The 20,980-nt window shown below is 46.6% G+C and overlaps 2 protein-coding genes across 11 annotated transcripts in view; one reads left to right on the top strand and one right to left on the bottom strand.

The window, feature by feature from the left end:
* The window catches only part of SLC10A7 (solute carrier family 10 member 7), a 229,376-nt gene extending 227,294 nt beyond the window's left edge, over nt 1-2,082 (bottom strand). For all 8 annotated transcript variants that reach the window (XM_084757534.1, XM_084757533.1, XM_084757535.1 and 5 more), the window contains exon 1: nt 1,478-2,082. In XM_084757534.1, coding sequence (XP_084613660.1) covers nt 1,478-1,577 — 100 coding nt within the window. In that variant the 5' untranslated portion in view covers nt 1,578-2,082. The remainder of the gene's footprint in view (nt 1-1,477) is intronic.
* Nucleotides 2,083-2,245: 163 nt separating this feature from the next.
* LOC311583723 (RNA binding motif protein, X-linked-like-1) lies at nt 2,246-5,806 on the top strand. 3 transcript variants are annotated; one of them, XM_084757530.1, is made up of 2 exons: nt 2,246-2,385; nt 4,242-5,806. In XM_084757530.1, exon 2 carries the CDS (start codon nt 4,394-4,396, stop codon nt 5,558-5,560), a length of 1,167 nt encoding a protein of 388 aa, XP_084613656.1. In that variant the 5' UTR covers nt 2,246-2,385; nt 4,242-4,393; the 3' UTR covers nt 5,561-5,806. The 3 variants fall into 3 exon arrangements, with proteins under 3 accessions (XP_084613656.1, XP_084613658.1, XP_084613657.1); XM_084757532.1 differs by having other exon boundaries at nt 2,281-2,385; nt 4,288-5,806; XM_084757531.1 differs by lacking the exon at nt 2,246-2,385 and adding an exon at nt 2,675-3,309.
* Nucleotides 5,807-20,980: the final 15,174 nt, after the last annotated feature.

Genomic DNA, 20,980 nt, shown 5'->3' on the forward strand with positions numbered 1-20,980 from the left:
AAGAGTACAGCCAACACCTCACCAGGAAGTTCACCTCAAAGCTGAGCAAATAAAGAAACCTAGCGCCAAATGCTGTAACCAGTACAGTGTGCACTGTGGGTCACCTCAAAGACACCAGAACCCCATTCGCATCTCACTGCTCCAAAATGCAAAACCCCAAAATTCATAGTTTCCCCAAAGCTCACAGAAAGGCTGTATTTAAAACTAACTCTTCAGACGGATAAATGGTAGGGCTGTGGTGACAGCTATACATACTATATTTACATTTAAAATTTTAAATATGTCAAACTTATAAGGAAAAAAATGTCCACGGTCACTGTTTAAATAACTCCATTCAAAGGATCCAGAAGCTACTTCTACAAGGAGAAGCTATCGACGGGGTTAGAAAGAGCTACTTACTATTCTGAGAGGCCACTCATTCACTTCTGTAAGGTTTTAAACGAGAAGGTATACTTTGAAATACCCACATGGGCACCTCCTACTTGAAAGATCCTGTGTGTCTTTAGCTGAGTTGACCCACTGCATGATTTATGTATTCAGTCTGTCAATAAACTTGGAACCTAACACCCAAGGTCAAAAACAAACGAACTAAAGAAATTCAATTAATATCTATGAAGAGCTGGGCAAGGTTGTCTGAAGGGAAGGGGTATTAAAGGCCAACGACACAGTGTCCACAGGCCACATTACAAAGCTCCTAGTATTCAGGGGTCTGAGTGGGGTTTTGACCCATCCACACTTCCTTGCCAAAACATACACTGTGCATAGTTTAACACAGTCTGCAACTGTTAAGACTGCTGCTGAGCCAGCGGCGTCCCGGCAGCACACGGAAGTACTGTCCTGTAAGTAAAGAGTGCAACGTGTCAGTCGAAGTGGGAGTTTTGGAGTGTCAGTAACTACTACTACACACTATGGCTCTCCAACATATGAGCCATAAAAATTGGAAGTTTGGGGCAAGGGTGTTCCTGCCCCCCCTCCCCCACCCCCCTACCCCCGCTCTCTCCAACAGCCTTTCCCCACCCATCTCCAAAAGCCTTTTTTTTTATGTTTGTTGTTCTGTTTTGTTTTAAGGTGCAAAAGGGAGGAGTCGGAAATAGCCCTGATAACGAGGTCCACTCCAGGACAGATAAGGAACTCCTGGCACCCTAAAGTCCCTTGGGATGAGATGCTACTCTGGGAACCAACCAGAGGAGTAAGTTTCATTTTCGGTAACCTCACTCCCGGCACCGAGCACAAGTCATTGATTGCTCGCACCTGCACGCCAATCCCTCTGCCCCTTTCTTAGTCCCCTTCTGGGCTAACAAATGAGGGAAATCTGTGAAAGCACCCCCCCCCCCCGGGAGAGCACACCCGGCTGGTCTGGGCGTTCCAAGGGCAGAGGTCCCCCCACCGCAGCCGGGGCGGTCGCCCCTCGGGGAGTCGCAGATGAGTTCAGAAGTGGGACCCGGCGCGCTACAGCCGGCGGAGGTGTGACACTTACCCCCGTTCACTCCGACCGAGGGCTCCAGCTTAGCGGCGCCGATCGCCACCACAATCCCGACCATGAACCATTCTTTCCTCACCCTCTCCAGCAGCCTCATATTTGTTAGGGTGGGTGGGTTCTGTTTATTTGTTTGGCTGGCTTGCTTTCCAAGCTACGATCCCTGAATGCCCGGGGCGTCTCCACACTTTCCTCAGTCCCTCCAGACATGCAGCAGAGCAAGTCAAATTGCCACTCGTAAACTAAAGACCGAGGGGTGGTTCGGGCGGCTCCGAGGCGGGCTGGGAGTAGTAGTATCCAGTGACAGGAAAGCCTCACTGAGCGCCGCCATCACTACCACGCGCCTCCTAATAGACGCGCACCGGGGCCGAGGACTCGGGTGCGAGGGACATAGGGCGCTGGCACACCGGGCGAGCGAGGAGGATGGATGGGGAGACCAGTCACCGGTTGCGCTAACAGGACCCGCTGCCATGCATACGTGGGTAAGCTTGGGGAGGCCCGTGGTGGGAGAGAAGAATGAGGCTCCCCAGACGCCCAGCCTCATCGTGGGTGCCGCCGCCGTAAAGCTATAATGGCGGCCTCTCGAGCTCCGGAACATCCTCGGCAGAAAGCGTGTCTCGCTCTATCCTGAGCCCGAGAGACGCGCGGCGTGCACCGGGCTAGATAACCTGGCTTCTCAGCGGCGGCGGCGGCTGTGCGCGCGCGCGCGCGCGCGCCGCTGCCGGCGTTTCAGGTGGCGCGCGTCCTCGGGGCATTACGACGACGACCGACGTCGCGTTGACGTTGCGTGGGGGGAGGGGAAGCCATTCGCGGCCTCTGGTTCTCGGCGGGAGCGGCGGCGGCAGACGCGTGTGGCGGACCGGCGCGGGAAAGCGGCTTCCTAGTTGGGGAAGCGTTAGCCCCCGGGGGTAGGTTGAAAATCGGTGGCGGAGCAGGCGTCCGGGACGGCGGGCCCCGCGCCTTACCTCAGCGGCGGCGGCGGCGGGAAGGTTGGGGAAGGCGGGTCGGGCCTTCCCGCCAGGTCGGTGGCCTGCCCGGGCCTTTCTACCCGACCGCCTCCCCGGCCCAAACCCACCCGGGGAGTGGGGAGGACGGCCGGGATGGGGCAAATCTTCCCGGGGGGGCGGTGAGTGAGCGTCCCAGGCTCCTCCCCACCCGTGTGCTGCGCGTGGGCGGGCGATTCCGGAGGCCGCGTGGTGCGGGCCTTAGCCTGACCCCCCCCCCCTCGAGCCGAACCACTAAAAGCCAACAGGACAACCGAGAGGGGCCCGGGAACTCAGAACAAAAGCAGTGAGGGTCGAGATGCAGGGTTGGAGGTGCTGATGGCCGACCCCCCCGGTTGCTCGCGTTGCTTTCTGGCGAACCTATGACATAGTTTCACGAATGGTCTTCCGAGCATCAACCCTTCCTCTTTATGCACCCAAAGAAAGAAAGGAACAAAGTATTGTGGGACATTTTTTGAAGCAGCCTGGTATCAGCTACTTGAATAGTTTACTATGGAACGTAACGTTCGAAAGAGATTGTACCAGACTTTTCATTCTGAATGCATTCAAAGCTTCAAAGAGACTCGGCGTGCAATTTGCTCTTTTTTAACTTTATCTTGCTGACATGACTCGCAATCCAAAAAACTTAAGCTGCTTTAAGCAGTTGTGCTATCAGTTCTCAGTTGCACGGCCCCCCACTGCCGGGTAATTAAACATCAGGCAGCATGAAGAAAAGCTAATCTCAAGATTAAAAAGAACTTTTAATAGGCAGACATTAAAACAATTTGCCAGGCAAAAGAAGTACGTGAAACGTGATTTTAAAAAAGCGTATTATAAAACATTCTCAAGGTAAGTGGAGTTTTAGGAAGTAAACTTAAATCATTTTCTCGGTTCAAAAGGAAAAAAAAAATCTACCTCAGTCATCGAAAACTCTCAAATTAAGAGGTCATCACAGAAGGTGCTCACTTAAGTAAGTCTGTCTGCTCACAGGTTCTAAAGATTTTGATCTGTTTAGAACAGAATCTTAATTCATAGAAAGATAGTTTAGCAATTGTGAACTGTATTGTCGAGGACTGTATTGGTTTGCTAGGGCTGCTATAACAAATTATACCACCGCCCCCTGAAACTGGATGCACTCAGACAATAGACATTTGTTGTTTTACTTTTGCAGAAGAAAGTCCAAAATCGAGGTGTTGGAGGGCCCTGTGTTCCCTAGATTCCCGCCTTAGGGTCCTGGAGGGACCCTCCGGGCTCCGCCTGGTTTGGCATCACCGTCCCCTCCATATTATATACTTTAGTCTGTGCATCCATCTTTAACATTCCCGTTTTTCTTTTTGTAGATTAATTATATGAGCACATATCCTTTCTCCAAATTAAGTAACTGTTCAGTGATGTCCCCCGTAAAAGGCATGTTTTCCTGAAACCTCAGAGTGCGACTTTAGAAATCAGATGTGCATAGGTATGATTAGCTAAGGCTCTTTAAGAGTGTCGTATAAAGGTATGCGTGAGAGTAGGCGGCGGGTAAGCACCTTGTAAAGATGGAAGCAGGAACTGGACTGAGATAACTGTAAACCAAAGCAGTCTACGAATTACTGGCTACCACTAGCAGCTAGGAGGGAATCATGGTACAGATGTTTGTTCGGGCTTCCAGAAGAAAACTGACCTTCATACTTAATAACTTCCTGAACGATGAGAAAATCAATGTTTTGAAACTCTTGCCCCAGCCTTTTATAGTCCGTTGTTACAGCAGCCTGAGGAAACTAATACAATAATATTCACAGGTGCTCGTGTGCAGTAGTCCTAGCGGCTTTTCTGTTCTGTTCTGAGACCCAGCAGCTGTCACCGGTGAGCTACTTGGAGGGTGAATTCGGCGAGCTTGTAGGAGCTTGAAACCTTCAAAGTCCCCTCCAACTCTTACCAGCTGGAAGGAAAGATGGTTGAGGCAGATCGCCCAGGGAAGCTCTTCATTGGTGGGCTTAATACAGAAACAAACGAGAAGGCCCTTGAAGCGGTGTTTGGCAAGTATGGACGGATAGTGGAGATACTTTTGATGAAAGACCGTGAAACCAACAAATCAAGAGGATTTGCTTTCGTTACCTTTGAAAGCCCAGCAGATGCTAAAGATGCAGCTAGAGATATGAATGGAAAGTCCTTGGATGGAAAAGCCATCAAGGTGGAGCAGGCTACCAAACCATCGTTTGAAAGTGGCAGACGTGGACCACCTCCGCCTCCAAGAAGCCGAGGCCCACCCAGAGGTCTCCGAGGAGGAAGTGGGGGAACCAGAGGACCCCCTTCACGTGGCGGATACATGGATGACGGTGGTTATTCCATGAACTTTAACATGAGTTCTTCCAGGGGACCACTTCCAGTAAAAAGAGGACCACCACCACGAAGCGGGGGTCCGCCACCTAAGAGATCTACGCCTTCAGGACCAGTTCGAAGCAGCAGCGGAATGGGAGGAAGAGCCCCGGTATCTCGTGGAAGAGACAGCTACGGAGGCCCGCCACGAAGGGAGCCCCTGCCATCGCGTAGAGATGTGTATTTGTCCCCAAGAGATGATGGATATTCTACGAAAGACAGCTACTCAAGCCGAGATTACCCAAGCTCTCGTGATACCAGAGATTATGCACCACCGCCGAGAGATTATACTTACCGTGATTACAGTCATTCCAGCTCACGTGATGACTATCCATCCAGAGGCTATGGTGATAGAGATGGCTATGGTCGGGATCGTGACTATTCAGATCATCCAAGTGGAGGTTCCTACAGAGATTCCTATGAGAGCTATGGTAACTCACGCAGTGCACCTCCGACACGAGGGCCCCCGCCGTCTTACGGAGGAAGCAGTCGCTATGATGATTACAGCAGCTCCCGTGATGGCTACGGTGGAAGTCGAGACAGTTACTCAAGCAGCAGAAGTGATCTCTACTCAAGTGGCCGTGATCGCGTTGGCAGACAAGACCGGGGGCTTCCCCCTTCTATGGAAAGGGGGTACCCTCCTCCACGTGATTCCTACAGCAGTTCAAGCCGCGGAGCACCAAGAGGAGGTGGCCGTGGAGGAAGCCGCTCTGATAGAGGGGGAGGCAGAAGCAGGTACTAGAAACAAACAAGACTTTGGATCAAGGTCTTCATTCAAAGAAACAAAAGATGGAAAGTCTTCTGTCGTAACTACCCAAGGACTACTAAGAGAAAAGTTGTGTTACCTTTTTAAATTTTTCTGTTTTAAGTTCCCCTTCATCATTTTTGTGTTCTTGTGAGGAAAAAGTAAAACATGATTAATTTTGATATTATGAATTGCTTTCAACAAGCAAATGTTAAATGTGTAAGACTTGTACTAGTGTTGTAATTTTCCAAGTAAAAGTGTCCCTAAAGGCAATTTCCTGTCTTGATTCTTTTTTTCTTTTTCTTTCCGCCCGCCCCACCCCTGCCCCCGCCCCAGAAAATGAGGTGAGCAATTGTTAGAGCTTTAAGACGTTCTTTGGTGTCTCAAAAGTTAACTCAACCTTCCTATTTAGATAAGCTAACTATTAGAAATAGAAGAGCGTGGTGGTGGTGTTTTACTCCAGGATCCCCAGGTGTCGTCTTTGAAAATCCTGAGCAGACACTTAGCGAGGGCTGCTCACCCAGAGGCAAGAAGGCAGATGCATAAAGCTATTTTTCTTTCCTGACATGTCTAGGGAATCTTAAAGAGCTTCCCTTTCCCTCTCCCATTTTGTAGTCTTTATTTTTATTTTATTTACTTTTTTGGTAGTGGCTTGTTTTGTTTTGTTTTTGGTAGAAGGTTTACCTGTGTAGCCTTGGCCAACCTGGAACTCTGCAAACCTGGCTGTCCTTGAACTAGATAGATCCACCTGCTGCCTCCTCAGTGCTGAAATTAAGGTGTGTGCCGCCACGCCTGGCTTTCCTTCTCCATCTTAGGTGTTGTTTTGGTGGTGGTGGGGTTTTTTTTGTTTTGTTTGAGACACGGTTTCTCCATGTAGCCCTGACTGTCCTGGACTCACTTTGAGGCCAGGCTGGCCTAGAACTCAGATCTGCCTGCCTCTGCCTCCCTAAGTGCTGAGATTACAGGCATGCACCACTACCAAGCCTGGTTTGTTTTGTTTTGTTTTTTTTTAATTAAGGGGTGGGGGCGTGTACGCGCATATGCACGTGCATAGATGTGCCTGTGTACCAGAAGAGGGTTTTACTCTAGCCTAGGCTGTCTTCAAACAGTGATCCTCTGCCACATTTCCCCAAGGCAAAGATAGGTGCATTCATCACTCAGGCTGCCTTTCTTTTTTTTTTTTTTTTTTTTTTTTTTTTAAGGCTTTTCTCCTGCATCACCTCATCTGCATTCAAGCAAAAATGGACACATAAAAGCAGGAAAATGGGTTATTTACTCAGTAACTATTCTTTTGGACCCTCATAAAAGAGTGCCTTTCATTAGGACTGGAGACATAGCCCAGCCAGAGGAAAGCTTGTGTTCAATCTCTAGTAGCACATAAACTGAGCCTGAACTCCTGAGGATGGTGTAACCCTAGCTAGCACTTGTGAGATTGCAGTGCCTCAGCTACATAGGGGCCTGCCCAAAAAGTGGATAAAAGTAAACCTGAGATTTATAAGTTAAGTTTGTCTCATGGTTCTGAAGACGAAAGTCTAGGAACCTAGTACCAGTCTCTGGTCATTGCCTCAAGCTGCACCCAAACATTAAGGGAGTTGTGTAGGGCAAAGGCTCTGGCCACATGGTTGCCCCACCTGTGTGCTAACTATAGTTCCCTCCCAGAGGCTCACTAATAACAGGGATTTGGGGTTTGTTTCCGTGCAGTTTGAGAGGACAAGAGCAAACCATCACAGGTATTTGGTGAGGAAAATGTGCCTCTACCAGTATGCCAGGCACCAGTTGGGTGCTGTGTACTCAGTAGTGAAGCTCACCTCTGGGAGCTTATCAAATGAGGACAACAGGCTGGGACAATGGCACGGTGGGCGTAAAGTTTGCTGCTCAAATGAGAGAATTGGAGTTCAAGGACCCAAAACCCAAGTAAATGGGTGAGAGCTACGGCCATTTTCCTGTAATCCCATTGCTTTGGTGGTGGCGGGGGATGTAGCCCTGGGGCAAACTAGCCAGCTGGACTACCAACTCAGCCCTGGCTGCCGCGGCCAGCCTCCCAGGGAGAGCAACTGTGGAAGCCACCCGGAATCCCCTGGCCTACACAGACCCATGCCAGCATGCATACCACACACAAACTAAATGCCAACCAGTGGTGACGTGTGGAAAGAACGGGATATTAAAAGTCACCTTGTCTGGAGAAAGCAACCCTGAGAGCTGGAGGATGGACAGGTCTGTGGGAGAACGCACAGGTAAGGAGGAGCTTCTGTGAGTGAACTAGCCAGGGATGGGAAAGGCTTGTGGGGAGCTGGGTAGGGTATGGATAGTGTGAGAACTTACATTACCATAAAAGGTTTGGGTTTCGTCAACAGATCCTATAAAAATTAAAAATTGGAGGATTTTTAAGCTAACACATAACCTGCCCACTTTTGCTCAAGACATCCTTGTAGAAGTCATCCAGTCTAGACACATAGTTCAGGAAAAAATTAATAAGTCAATGGAGCTTAAGCAGCAGTTCCTGCAAGAATTGCTAGTATACACAGGAACACTCAATTGCCTGTCACCTCCTCTAAGGGACAGTGAACAGGAAAACAGCAGGTCAGATCTTTCCCAGGAATTTGGAGCACATGGACAGTTGTCCATGGGCATCAGGCATGTCACTCAGACTAGCTTTGGGACCAAACATTTATCTAACTGCCACATTCTAACAGATTGCCTCCTTAGTAAGTGTTGGTTTAGATGAGTGTGCTTGTACTGGGGATAAATCTTTTTATTTATTTATAATTTATTTAAATTTTGAGGCAACATCTCACTAGGTAGCTCAGCCCTTGAGCTTGGAATCCTGCTCCCAGCCTCCTGAGTAACTGGGATTACAGGTCTGTACTGCCCAGCCAGTTTCTATTTTAAACGTCATGTTTTACACTGGCTATTTCAATTTTTTAATAGTTCATTTTCTTTTCATAATATTGATAAACAATGATTGCCAGAACCCTATAGGCCTGGGCTACTATATTTGATAAAATAGTAGGAATTCTACCCCATGGGCCTGGGGTTCAGTGGCGTGTTGCATGTGCACTTCCTTACATGGAATAAATAAATGGCCACACATTCACGTATTTGGCAAATATTTGTTGCATTTCTGCTGTGTATCAGGCACTAATATAAAATACTGAGTTTACACGGTGAAAGATAAGACATGATTCAGTTTTCCTCAAGTTCTAATAACAGACAACAAGCAATACTAAGAAAACATAAGAGTATGGCTTTTGCAGGCATCAGTTCAGGTAGCAGACTGGGTGACTTCAGTAATAAACTTGTACATCTCACTCCTGGAGAACTGTCTTGATGAGGCTTCCACTTGCTAGCTTGCAAGTGAGCATCTTGCTATGTTCTCATATAACAGAATGAAGAAAAGCAGATGTCTGTGCCTCTTCCTAAGACAGTTTCACTTTAGTGACCTGCCCATGTCCAAAAGCCCACCATCTGAACAGCGCCACACTGGGGAGCGGTGATCTAAAGATGCCAATTTGTGAGCTGGGAGTGGTAGCGCACACCTTTAATCCAAGCACTCTGGGAGGCAGAGGAAGGCTGATCTCTGAGTTCAAAACCACTCTGGTCTACAAAGCGAGTCCAGGACAGCCAAGGCTACACAGAGACCCTGTCTCAAAAAAACAAAAAAGATGCCTATTTGGAAGGAGACTTACAAGTATCCAGTCCATAGCAGAGCCCTGGTAGCAGAGACTCCAGCCACAGAACAAGCTCACCATGCTGTATCATCAGGTAAGTACTTGAACTAGAACACTGTGCAGTCTGGGTGGGAAAGTGCTAAAGTAGCAATGGCTCTGTCGTGTGCATTGCCTTTCTATTGACACTGTAACAAATCACTATAAATCACTATATCCAGGCTTATTTTTTTTACAGGTATGAATCCTAAAAGTCCAAGTGCATGCCAGTGTACCCAAATCAACCTGCCAGTAGGGCTCTTTCTGAAGGTTCTTAGAGAGAATTGCCTTTACAGCTGCCTGCATCCCTAGGTGCTCTGCCCTTCCAGCCTCATGCTCAGCCATGACCACCGAGCCTCTCTTAGGAGGAAGCAGTCTGGTTCTCACTCTCTAGCCTCCTGCCTTCCTTTGATTGGTTGGCTAGCTGGCTGGCTTGGGTTTGGTTTTGTTTGATTTTAGGGAGAGAGACAGACAGACAGACAGATTGACTGACTGACTAACTGACTGAGACTGAGACTTCCGTCCTAGACATTCATACACATCAGTGTTGGGGGAAGGGGCTGAGACAAGGTTTCTCTGTGGAGTCCTGGCTGTCCTGGAACTTCCTTTGTAAACCAGACTGACCTTGAACTCACTGAGATCCGCCTACCTCTGCCTCCTGAGTGCTGGGATTAAATGTGTGCACTACCATGGCTAGCCGTTTCATTTATGAAACCCTTCTGATGGTGTGGGTGTTACAGGCTACATGAGTGTCTCAAAGGAGATACACTAAAAGGTCTAGCCTTTAGTACTTCCAAATGTGACCTCACTTGGAACTAAGCTCCAGATAGGTGAGTTAAAACGAAGTCATTAGGGCAAGCACAGGACATACGTGAAGGGAAGACATTATAAAGATACAGAAGGGAGAGATGTGAACGGCATGACAGGATACAGGCCAAGGAGAACTGAGCACTGATGGTACCAGTTATGGTACAGTACTTAGTGCTAGATTGGATTCAGGTGAGTGAGGGAAAAACAAATCAAAGATGACTCCTAAAGTATAGCTAAGTCCATCAGCGCAGGTGGATGTTGATATCATTCAAAAATACGTAAGAAACAAAGGGATGCAGAATTCAGGTGAAACAGTGTTGAAATGTCCCTTAGAAATTCAGGTGTAGGCCAGGTAATGTGGTGCAGGCCTGTAATCCCAGCACTTGGGAGACAGAGGCAGGCCTGTCTCTGTGAGTTCGAGGCCAGCCTGGTCTACAGAGCAAATTTCAGGACAGCCAGAGCTGTTACACAGAGAAACCCTGTCTCAGAAAAAAACAAACATTTAGGAGTCAGCCGGGCTTGGTGGTGCACAACTTTAATCCCAGCACTAGGGAGGCAGACGCAGGTGGAGTGCTGTGAGTTGGAGGCAAGCCTGGTCTACAGAATGAGTCCAGGACAGCTAAGGGTACACAGAGAAACCCTGTGGGGGGTGGGGGGGGGGTGGCGGCAAAGTTTAGGAGGCAATGATATCAGTGGTCTATAACAACCTGGAACTGAGTTAAAGTCCCAAAATCCATATACCTCTAAACAAAAGCATGGTCAGGCCGATCACAGCAATACCCACGTCCCTGGTATCAACTTCTGTCTTAGGGTTTTCCAGTTCTGAAGTAAAACCATGGCCAAGACAACTCATATAAAGGAAAGCATTTAACTGGGGCTGGCTTAGTTTCAGAGGTTTAGTCCGCTATTGTCATGGTAGGAAGCATGGCAGCGTGCAGGCAGACACTGTGCTGGAGAAGGAGCTGAGAGTTCTACATCTTAATCCAAAAGCAGGCAGGAGGAGACTAGATTCTGCACTGGTCCGCTGGTCGACCTCAAAGCCCACATACACAATGACGCACTTCCTCCAACAAGGCCACACCTATACAGTGCCACTCCCTGTGGGCAGGCATTCGAACACATGAATCGATGGGAGCCAAGCTTGTTCAGAGCGCCACAGTCAAGTTGCTAGAGGTGGAATGTGCAGAAGAGTATCCTAACAAAGCGCCTCAGTCTCCTGGCCTGCTGTAACACAAGTGGAGCGCAAACATTTGTTTCTCGGGTTTCTTTGTTTTCCAAGACAGGGTGTCTCTGTGTAGCCTTGGCTCTCCTGCACTCTTTGTTGACACTCTACCTTGGCCTCCCCAAGTGTTGGGATTAAAGGTATGGGCCACCTTGTCCAGCCTTGTTTCTCAGTTTTAGAACCCAGGAAGTCCAAGTGCATGCCAGTACAGGTCCCACATCTAGGGGGGACCTGCTTCCTAATGCATAGGTGGCTGTATTCTCCCCAATGCCCTTACATTGTAACAGGGAGCTAGTAAATGCTCTGAGACCTATTTTAATGACTCATATCATTTCTGAGGATTTGATCTTTATGATGTAGTTATTTCCCAAAGGCCCTGCTTCCTGATACCATCCCAGTAGGGTTGAGCTTCCATTTAAGAATGATACATAAGCTCAGTACATAACGTGGAACACGAGGTAACTACCATCATCTGAGGATTCATCCATTTTCTAGGACTGTGGCACAGTGTACTCCAAGATCTTCAATGGTTCTGTATTTTCTTCAATTTAAAATCACCTGACCCAGAAGTGGTGGGGCACATGTTTAAGCCCAGCACTAGGGAGGCAGAGGCAGGTGAATCACTGTAAACTGGAGGCCAGCCTGGTCTAGGACAGCCAAGGCTACACAGAGAAACCCTGTCTTGAAAAATATAAATAAATTAATTAATTAAAATAAAATTGCCTCCTGGGCTGGAGAGATGGCTCAGCAGTTAAGGGCACTGTCTGTTCTTCCAGAGGTCCTGAATTCACTTCCCAGCAACCATATGGTGGCTAACAACCATCTGTAATGTGATCTAATGCCCTCCTCTGGCATGTAGGTGTACATGCAAATAGAGCACTCATATACAATAAATAAAATCACTTCCTTACAGCCAGAGTTACATATAGATACTCTGTCTCGAAAAACCAAAATCAAAACAGAACAACAAAAAAAAAATCTCTTTAGCCAGGTGCAGTGGCACATGCCAATAACCAAAAATTCCAGCATTTGGGGAGGCAGCAGCAGGTGGATCTCTAAATTTGAGGCCAGCTTGGTCTATAAAGTAAGTCCAGGACAGCCATGGACAACACAAAGAAACCCTGTCAAGTCAGGCGTGGTGACACATGCCTTTAATCCCAGCAGTCGGGAAGCAGAGGCAGGTGGATTGCTGTGAGTTTGAGGCCAGCCTGATCTACAAAGTGAGTCTAGGACAGCCAAGACTAAACACAGTAACCCTGTCTCGAAAAATCAAAAAAAAAAAAAAAGAAACCCTGTCTTGAAAAAAAAATTAAAATTAAGCCACCCCTTATTCCAATGTAGCCTAAGCTACATTCTTCCGGGTGTGAGGTGAGGTTACCTGCCTTGGTGCCTTTTCTAAATGTTTTCCTTTCCAGGAATGTTCTTCTATTTCCATGAGTTCAAATCCAGTCCCACCAAACCATTAAGTTCCTGCACAAATATCTCCTCCTTAAAGCTTTTTTCTGTTTCCAGTTAGAGGATAATCGTCATGTTTCAAACTCCCTAACCTCTCTCCATCCATTCTGGACAAAACCACTGAAGGCAGCTTGCAAGGCTAGTTTGACCCCCATCTCCCTCTCTACAGTGCACACATCTACGGGGTAAGGGGATGGCTTACTTAGAAAAACATTCCTTGAGTGAACACTATGGCTAGATTTGCTGTGATTGATTAGGTCTTAGGAATGGAAAATTCTCCGTATCCTTCATATATTACTATATAAAATATACCATGGGTAGATTATAATGGTGAATGCATCTGCACACTCATATTGGTAAAGGGGCATAGTTTCGCTTGGGTTTTTGAGACAGAGTCTCTCTACCACAAGCTTGCCTCAAACTCAAAATTGTTCCCCTGCCTCAGTCTCCCAAATGCTGGGTTTGCAGGTATGAGCAACCACATGTAGCCCACATTTTACATTATGCACTTTTTTTTTCCTTTATAAAGCTGTTACCAGAATTTGGGGGGGGGGTGTCTTCGTGGCTGCCAGATGATTCCTAAAAAGTCTGGCTTCCCTCTTGAGGTTCTTAGTCTCATTAATAAGAGAATTTAAGGATGAGCTCAAATGGAAGCTCTAGAACAGTTTATTAGTGTTCCTATGAAGAAGCTCAGGGTGGGCGGGATGTAAGTCTCAGCAGCTGCCCTGAGGCGGATGAAGGAGAGGGGGCAAGACCACCCCATTTGAGTTGTAGCATGAATGTCTATCACATGGCAACCAAAGGCAGAGAGGGGGGCCCTTCAGAAAAGCAAGGAACCCCACAGTATCAGAAAAGGCATACTAAGCACCAGGCCAGCAAGCAAAACTACCTCAAAAAAAAAAAAAAAAAAAAAAAAGGAAAGGTTGCACCTTTCTGACTCAGCAAACTTCATGGCAGCCTCATGGTACCGGATAGGTACTGGGATGGGGTGGGAATTCTAGGGGGAGAAAAACACAGCATCTCATTAAAAAAAATTATTATCCCCCTTGTCTCTCTAGCTTGGATTAAAGTAAACCCACCTTGTTGGGCATTCCCTTGGCCCGGTGACCCAACTAGAAAGTTGCATATGTACTCACTCTCACCAGAAAGTCTGTTCTCTTGACCAGGAGTTCTCCCTTGCTAGGCTTTCTTACAAGGGCTCTACTACTGAGTCACTTGCAGCTCACAAAACTATCAACTCTTTGGAGAGTTGGTCTCCCTATGTCGTGACTATCCTGGACCTCATACGAGGCTGGTTTTGAACTCACAGAGATCCTTCTATCTCTTTTTCCCCTAGTGCAGGGACTAATGGCCTGTGCCACCACCCAGCTAATTGTGTATAATCTTGATTATTTGTGACTTTTTCTGTTAAGTTGGTTAACAGATTTAGTTTGGTGACTGGAACTTTTGCTCTATTGGTTTAAGATTCTAAAACTGGAGTTAAATATTCAAACAACAGATTTCTAAGAAAATCATGAGCTCTGTTTTGGTCTTGGGTGGTTTGAGATTCCTGTTGTACATCTGTGGTGCCAAGAAGGTGAGTCAGGAGATAAGTGAAGGAGCTTAGGCTGGACACATGTGAAATAGCTAGCTATCCTGGTACACGTGTGAAATAGCTAGCTATCCTGGTACACATATGAGATAGCTAGCTATCCTGGTACACGTGTGAGATAGCTAGCTATCCTGGTACACGTGTGAAATAGCTAGCTATCCTGGTACACGTGTGAAATAGCTAGCTATCCTGGTACACGTGTGAGATAGCTAGCTATCCTGGTACACGTGTGAGATAGCTAGCTATCCTGGTACACGTGTGAGATAGCTAGCTATCCTGGTACGCGTGTGAAATAGCTATCCTGGTACACGTGTGAGATAGCTAGCTATCCTGGTACACGTGTGAGATAGCTAGCTATCCTGGTACACGTGTGAGATAGCTAGCTATCCTGGTACACGTGTGAAATAGCTATCCTGGTACACGTGTGAGATAGCTAGCTATCCTGGTACATGTGTGAGATAGCTAGCTATCCTGGTACACGTGTGAAATAGCTATCCTGGTACACATGTGAGATAGCTATCCTGGTACATGTGTGAGATAGCTAGCTATCCTGGTACACGTGTGAAATAGCTATCCTGGTACACGTGTGAGATAGCTATCCTGGTACATGTGTGAGATAGCTAGCTATCCTGGTACACGTGTGAAATAGCTATCCTGGTACACGTGTGAGATAGCTATCCTGGTACACGTGTGAGATAGCTAGCTATCCTGGTACACGTGTGAAATAGCTATCCTGGTACACGTGTGAGATAGCTATCCTGGTACACGTGTGAGATAGCTAGCTATCCTGGTACACATATGAAATAGCTAGCAATCCTGGTACACGTGTGAGATAGCTAGCTGTCCTGGTACACGTGTGAAATAGCTAGCTGTCCTGGTACACATGTGAGATAGCTAGCTATCCTGGTACACATGTGAAATAGCTAGCTTTCCTGGTACACGTGTGAGATAGCTAGCTGTCCTGGTACACGTGTGAGATAGCTAGCTGTCCTGGTACACGTGTGAGATAGCTAGCTGTCCTGGTACACGTGTGAGATAGCTAGCTGTCCTGGTACACGTGTGAGATAGCTAGCTGTCCTGGTACACGTGTGAGATAGCTAGCTGTCCTGGTACACGTGTGAGATAGCTAGCTGTCCTGGTACACGGGTGAAATAGCTAGCTATCTTGGTACACGTGTGAGATAGCTAGCTGTCCTGGTACACGTGTGAGATAGCTAGCTGTCCTGGTACACGTGTGAAATAGCTAGCAATCCTGGTGTCTAAAGCACTGAGGACAAGGGCTGTGAGTGACTTAGTAAAGGGGAGCACTGCATAGAGAGAACAGGTCAGAATGTGTCGCCGTGTGGAGTCACAGAAGCCAGCCAGGCCGAACACTGCTGCAAGAACCTGGCTCACATGCAGGGTTAGGACTTCAACAAGAGCAGCTTCAGTTTGAAAAGTAGAGATTCTCTTAAAAAAAAAAAAAGCCGGCTGCCTTGGCACACACCTATAATCCCAGCAATCTGGAGGCAGGGGCAGGTAGATCTCTGTGAGTTCAAGGACAGCCGTAGTCTATAAAGTGAGTCCAGGACAGCCAGGGTTACACAGGGAAACCCTGTCTTGAAAAACAAACAAACAAAAATTCAACATTATTTACTAGGGATGTGGGCAGGGAGAATGTGCCTACACCACTGGGCCCTGCTTGAAATTTTTTTTTTCTTTTTGGTTTTTTGAGACAGAAATCCACCTGCCTCTGCCTCCCAAGTGCTAGGATTAAATGTGTGTACCACCACTGCCCAGCCTACTGTGAAATCTTAAAAACATTTTGCTGCAACCCTGTCTCGAAAAACCAAAAAAAAAAAAAAAAAAAAAAAAGAAAGAAAGAAAGAAAAGAAAAGAAAAGAAAACAGAAAAACATTTTGCTGCATCTTAATTTGTCCAGTCCTCTGACTAAGCCATGCCCAGATTTCTGACCCAAGGATGCCATACTTTAAGCTTCTAAATTTGAAGGCCGTTCATTACACTGAAATAACTGATCCTAAGCCAAATAAAGAAGCATAAAGCACTGTCTGTTCTTCCAAAGGTCTTGAGTTCAGTTTCCAGCAACCACATGGTGGCTCCTAACCATCTATAATGAGATCTGGTGCCATCTTCTGGTGTGCAGGTGTACATGTGGATAGAGTACTGTATAAATAATAAATAAATAAATCTAAGAAGGAGGAGGAGGAGGAGGAGAAGAAGAAGCATGGAGCAAGGCAACGTATCTTCCAAAGCATGGCTATAGAAGTCAGGGGACATGTTAAAGGAATTGGCTCTCCGCTTTTACTTCATGGATTCTGGGAAATGAACTCAGGTCATCAGACTCAGTGTTGGCAAGCACCTTTGCCTGAGGAGCCATTTCTACAACCTAGATTTAAGAAATTTCTTAAACCAGGTGTGGTGGCACACATCTTTAACCCCAGCACTCGGGAAGCAGAAGCAGACGAATCTCTGAGTTCATGGCCAGCCTGCTCTACAAAGAGAGCCCTAGAATAGCTAGGGCTACCCAGAGAAACCCTGTCTCAAAAAAATAAAAAAGAAAAAAAAAGATCTTTAAAGAATATATAAAACAGAAATATTTAAAGATGGGCCAGAAGCAGAGGCACTGCTCTGAATAATTGTATATTCTGCCAATTTATTGCTATGTAAAACATTACTCCAAAAACAGAGGCTTAAAGCAGTGCTGCCTGTTCTAAGTAGTAGGAAGGCTAAGTACAAAGATAGTTTGAGACCTAGAAATCTGAGGACAGCCCGGGAAACACAGCAGGACCCACTGTAAAAGAACGATAAGGTATGTTAGAAACCGGAAAGCAGGCATGGTGGCACACGCCTTTCGTTCCCGCAGAGGCAGTTTCGAGGCCAGCCGGGTCTACAAAGAGAGTTCCAGGATAGCCAAGGTTACACAGCGAATCTCTGTCTAAAAAAAAAAAAAAAAAAAAAAAAAGAAGGAAGGAAGGAAGGAAAGAAGGAAGGAAGGAAGAAAAACACATGGGTATGCAGAGGGCAGAAGGGCATGCATGATATCCACAGGTGTCTGGGTTGGGAAGGGCAAGAGGGCACACACAATAGACAGGTAAATGAAAATGCCACAGGGACACCCATTGCTTTCCATAATCAATAGATGTTAATAGTTATAATGGCTGAAAGCGTAAGTCTCTTTCTAGCCATGCATACTCCAAACAATAGCTTCCTCATCTTCAGTTACTTCCTTTGCTAACTTCACCTAATCAATTACTGAATAAAAGATCAGTTCCTTTTATCCTCCAAAACGTTCCTCCTTTTGTTTTAGTTACATTGCTTTAATTACACAACCCTGGTCAGCATGCTTCCTTCCTCAACACTGTCCCTACTCTCAGCTTTCCCTACTTGCAAAGCACCTTGCACCCTTGACTTCCCTAAGTCGAAGCTCTGCACCCATCATTTCAGGCCCTTTGTGGCATTCCACCCATCTCCCCAATATTGGCTTCCCAGTGCTGAGCAGCTACACGAATCTGTTAATAGCACTATGAAGAAAACAAAGTTAAAGTATCCGTGTGTGTCACACACTACATTGGTAAGAGTTCTTTTGCCTTTTTTTTTTTTTTGTTTTTTGACCTATGTTTTTAGATTATCATCCTGTTAACCCGTGCAATGTACCTAAAGAAAAGTTCCTTTGATAAGAATTAGTATACCAGAGCAATTTAATTGATCTTTTAAACCTTTTGAACAATGTTGTTATAGAAGCCACCAACATTCTACATGTAACATTTTGTTTTGTTTTGGAGACAGGATTTCTCTGTGAATATTTTTTTGTTCCTTTCCTTTTCTTTCTTTCTTTTTTGAGACAGGGTTTCTCCTGTAGTCCTAGCTGTCCTGCACTACAGGACACTTTGTAGACCAGGCTGACCTTTAACTCACAGAGATCAGCCTGCCTCTGCTTCCCAAGTGCTGGGATTATAGACATGTGCCACCATGCCTGGCGTCTCTAACTCTTTCGGCTGCTCTTGGGACCCTTTCCTCCCTACTGGGTTGCCTCATGCCGTAATATGAAGGTAGGGCCTAATCTTATTGTAACTTGTTATGCCATGTTTGGTTGATGGCCCTAGCAGGCCTGCTCTTTTCTGAAAGGAAACAGAGGAAGAGTGGATTTGGTGGATCCCAGTTCACGGGGGCTGGAGCTGCTACAGTTCGGTGGCTGGCTCCGGGGCAGGACTGGGCCTGTTTCGGGAGCCTCATCACTGGCTGGGCCAGGAACTCTTCCCGGAAGCAACAACTCTTCTACACAATTCTGGCCTTTGCCCTCTCAAGAGGCCAAGGGGCTCTTTTGCCTACTGGTGGCCTTTCTCATCCTCCTAGCCATCCTCCCACAGTTCTTTTGTGTCCTGTCTGCGCTGTATGCTGCTTTTCCTGTCCCTCCCCTGGAAGTCTTGGGGCAGTGCTCAGCTCCGAGCTTGACAGAGAGAAGACAAACAAATACTGTATTAATGAGGAAAAAAAGAGAGGGGCTGGAGAGATGGCTCAGTGATTAAGAGTGTCTGTTCTTCCAGAGGTCCTGAGTTCAATTCCCAGCAACCACATGGTGGCTCACAACCATCTGCAGTGTGATCTGACGTTCTTTTCTGTCCTGAACTTGTAAATGCAGGCAGAGCACTGTATACATAATAATAAATAAACCTTTAAAGAAAAAAAGAGAATACTTTGGTAAACACTGAGTTTGTCAAAGGACAAAGTTACGATAATGCAGTTTAATGATCCTAATTGGCTTTTGTTGTCTTGTGATTTTTTTGTTTTTGGTTTGGTTTGGTTTGGTTTTTGTTTGTTTGTTTGGTTGGTTGGTTGGTTTTGGTTTTTCGAGACAGAGTCTCTCTGTGTAGCCTTGGCTGTCCTGGACTCACTTTGTAGACCAGGCTGGCCTTGAACTCACAGCGATCCTCCTGCCTTTGCCTCCCGAGTGCTGGGATTAAAGGTGTGCGCTACCACGCCCGGCCCTTGGTTTGGTTTTTTTGAGGCAGGGACTCACTATATGTATCCTTGGCTTGCCTGGAATTTGCTATGTAGATTTGGTTGGCTATGAACTCACAGAGATCCTCCTGCCTCTGCATCCTGAAGGTTGAAAACAAAGATTTTGTGCCATTATGACCAATCATTAACTGCTTTCATTTTAACTATAAAATCAACATTATAGCCTATATAATAGAATTAATAGCCCAATAAGCTAAGAAAGGGAATTGTTTCTATAGATAGAAAAAGACATCTGGGCAGTGATGGTGCAGTCTTTAATCCCAGCACTTGGACCTCCGGAGTTCAAGGCCAGCCTGGTCTACAGAGCAAGGTCTAAGACAGCCAGGGCTATACAGAGAGACTTTGTCTCAAGAGGGAAAAAAACGGAAGGAAAAAGAAAGAAAGAAAGAAAGAAAGAAAAGGAAAGGAAAGGAAAGATAGAAAAAGACTATGGGGCTGGAGAGACAGAGGACCGGCTGCTCTTCCAGAGGGCTTTGGTTCACCTCCCAGCATCCACATGGCTTCTTACAACTGTAACTTGAGTTCTATGGGATCTGACACCCTCTTTTGGCCTCGGCAAGAACTACACACAGACATACATGTGGGCAAAACACCCATGAGCATAAAATAAAAATAAACTTTTTTTATTTGTTTGTTTTTGGTTTTTTGAGACAGGATTTCTCTGTGTTATCTTGGCTGTCCTGGACTCACTTTGTTTTTTTGTTTTGTTTTGTTTTTGTTTTTTTTGGTTTTTTGAGACAAGGTCTCTCTGTGCTAGCCTTGGCTGTCCTGGACTCACTTTGTAGACCAGGCTGGCCTCGAACTCACAGCCATCGGCCTGCCTCTGCCTCCTGAGTGCCAGGATTAAAGGTGTGCACACCCACTCCCGGCTTTGTCCTGGGTAGTTTTACGTCAACTTGACACACGCTAGAGTTATCTGAGAGGAGGGAAACTGGACTGAGAAAATGCCTCCATAAGATCTGGCTATATATAGGCAAGCCTGTGGGCCATTTTCCTAATTACTGACTTATGTGGAAGGGCACAGCCCACTGTGCGTGGTGCCATCTCTGGGCTGCCTGGTTCTGGGCAGGCTGAGCAAGCCATGGGGAGCAAGGCAGTAAGCAGCACCCCTCCATGGCCTCTGCATCAGCTCCTGCCTCCAGGTTCCTGCCCTGTTTGAGTTCCTGTCCTGACTTCCTTTTATGATGAACAGTGTAAGCCAAATAAAGCCTGTCCTCCCCGACTTGCTTTCGGCCATGATGTTTCTTCTCAGCAATAGTAGCCCTAAGAGGTTCTGCATGACTCTTTATTTTCCACTTTGCATGTTGGGCATATTTCAATCCAAAACAATGCCTTTCTATAACCGTTACTTAATAGCTCAAATAACTGGTATATAATTACAGGGTACAATAGTAAGCCAACCACTGCAGTGCTTGATAGATGTGGGCTTTAGACTCACTTATCATTTTATTCAACCATTCAGATAAGTCAGCAAGTAATGAAGCTGCTCTCGAATGGAGTCTCTACCATTTCCTAGTGATTTACTGAGTACAAGTGACTTGTTTCCTGTATGAGGAAAAAGGTTCTGATGGAGTTGAGTGCTTGGACTCTTACATGCTTAAGGGTGATCAGTAGGGT

The sequence above is a fragment of the Acomys minous genome, assembly GCF_964271855.1.
Source record: "Acomys minous genome assembly, chromosome: 14".
In the NCBI taxonomy this organism is placed as follows: Eukaryota; Metazoa; Chordata; class Mammalia; order Rodentia; family Muridae; genus Acomys; species Acomys minous.

What these genes read in the sequence shown, in the direction of transcription:
- LOC311583723 (XM_084757530.1), top strand. Translation starts at nt 4,394, where the DNA reads ATGGTTGAGGCAGATCGCCCAGGGAAGCTCTTCATTGGTGGGCTTAAT.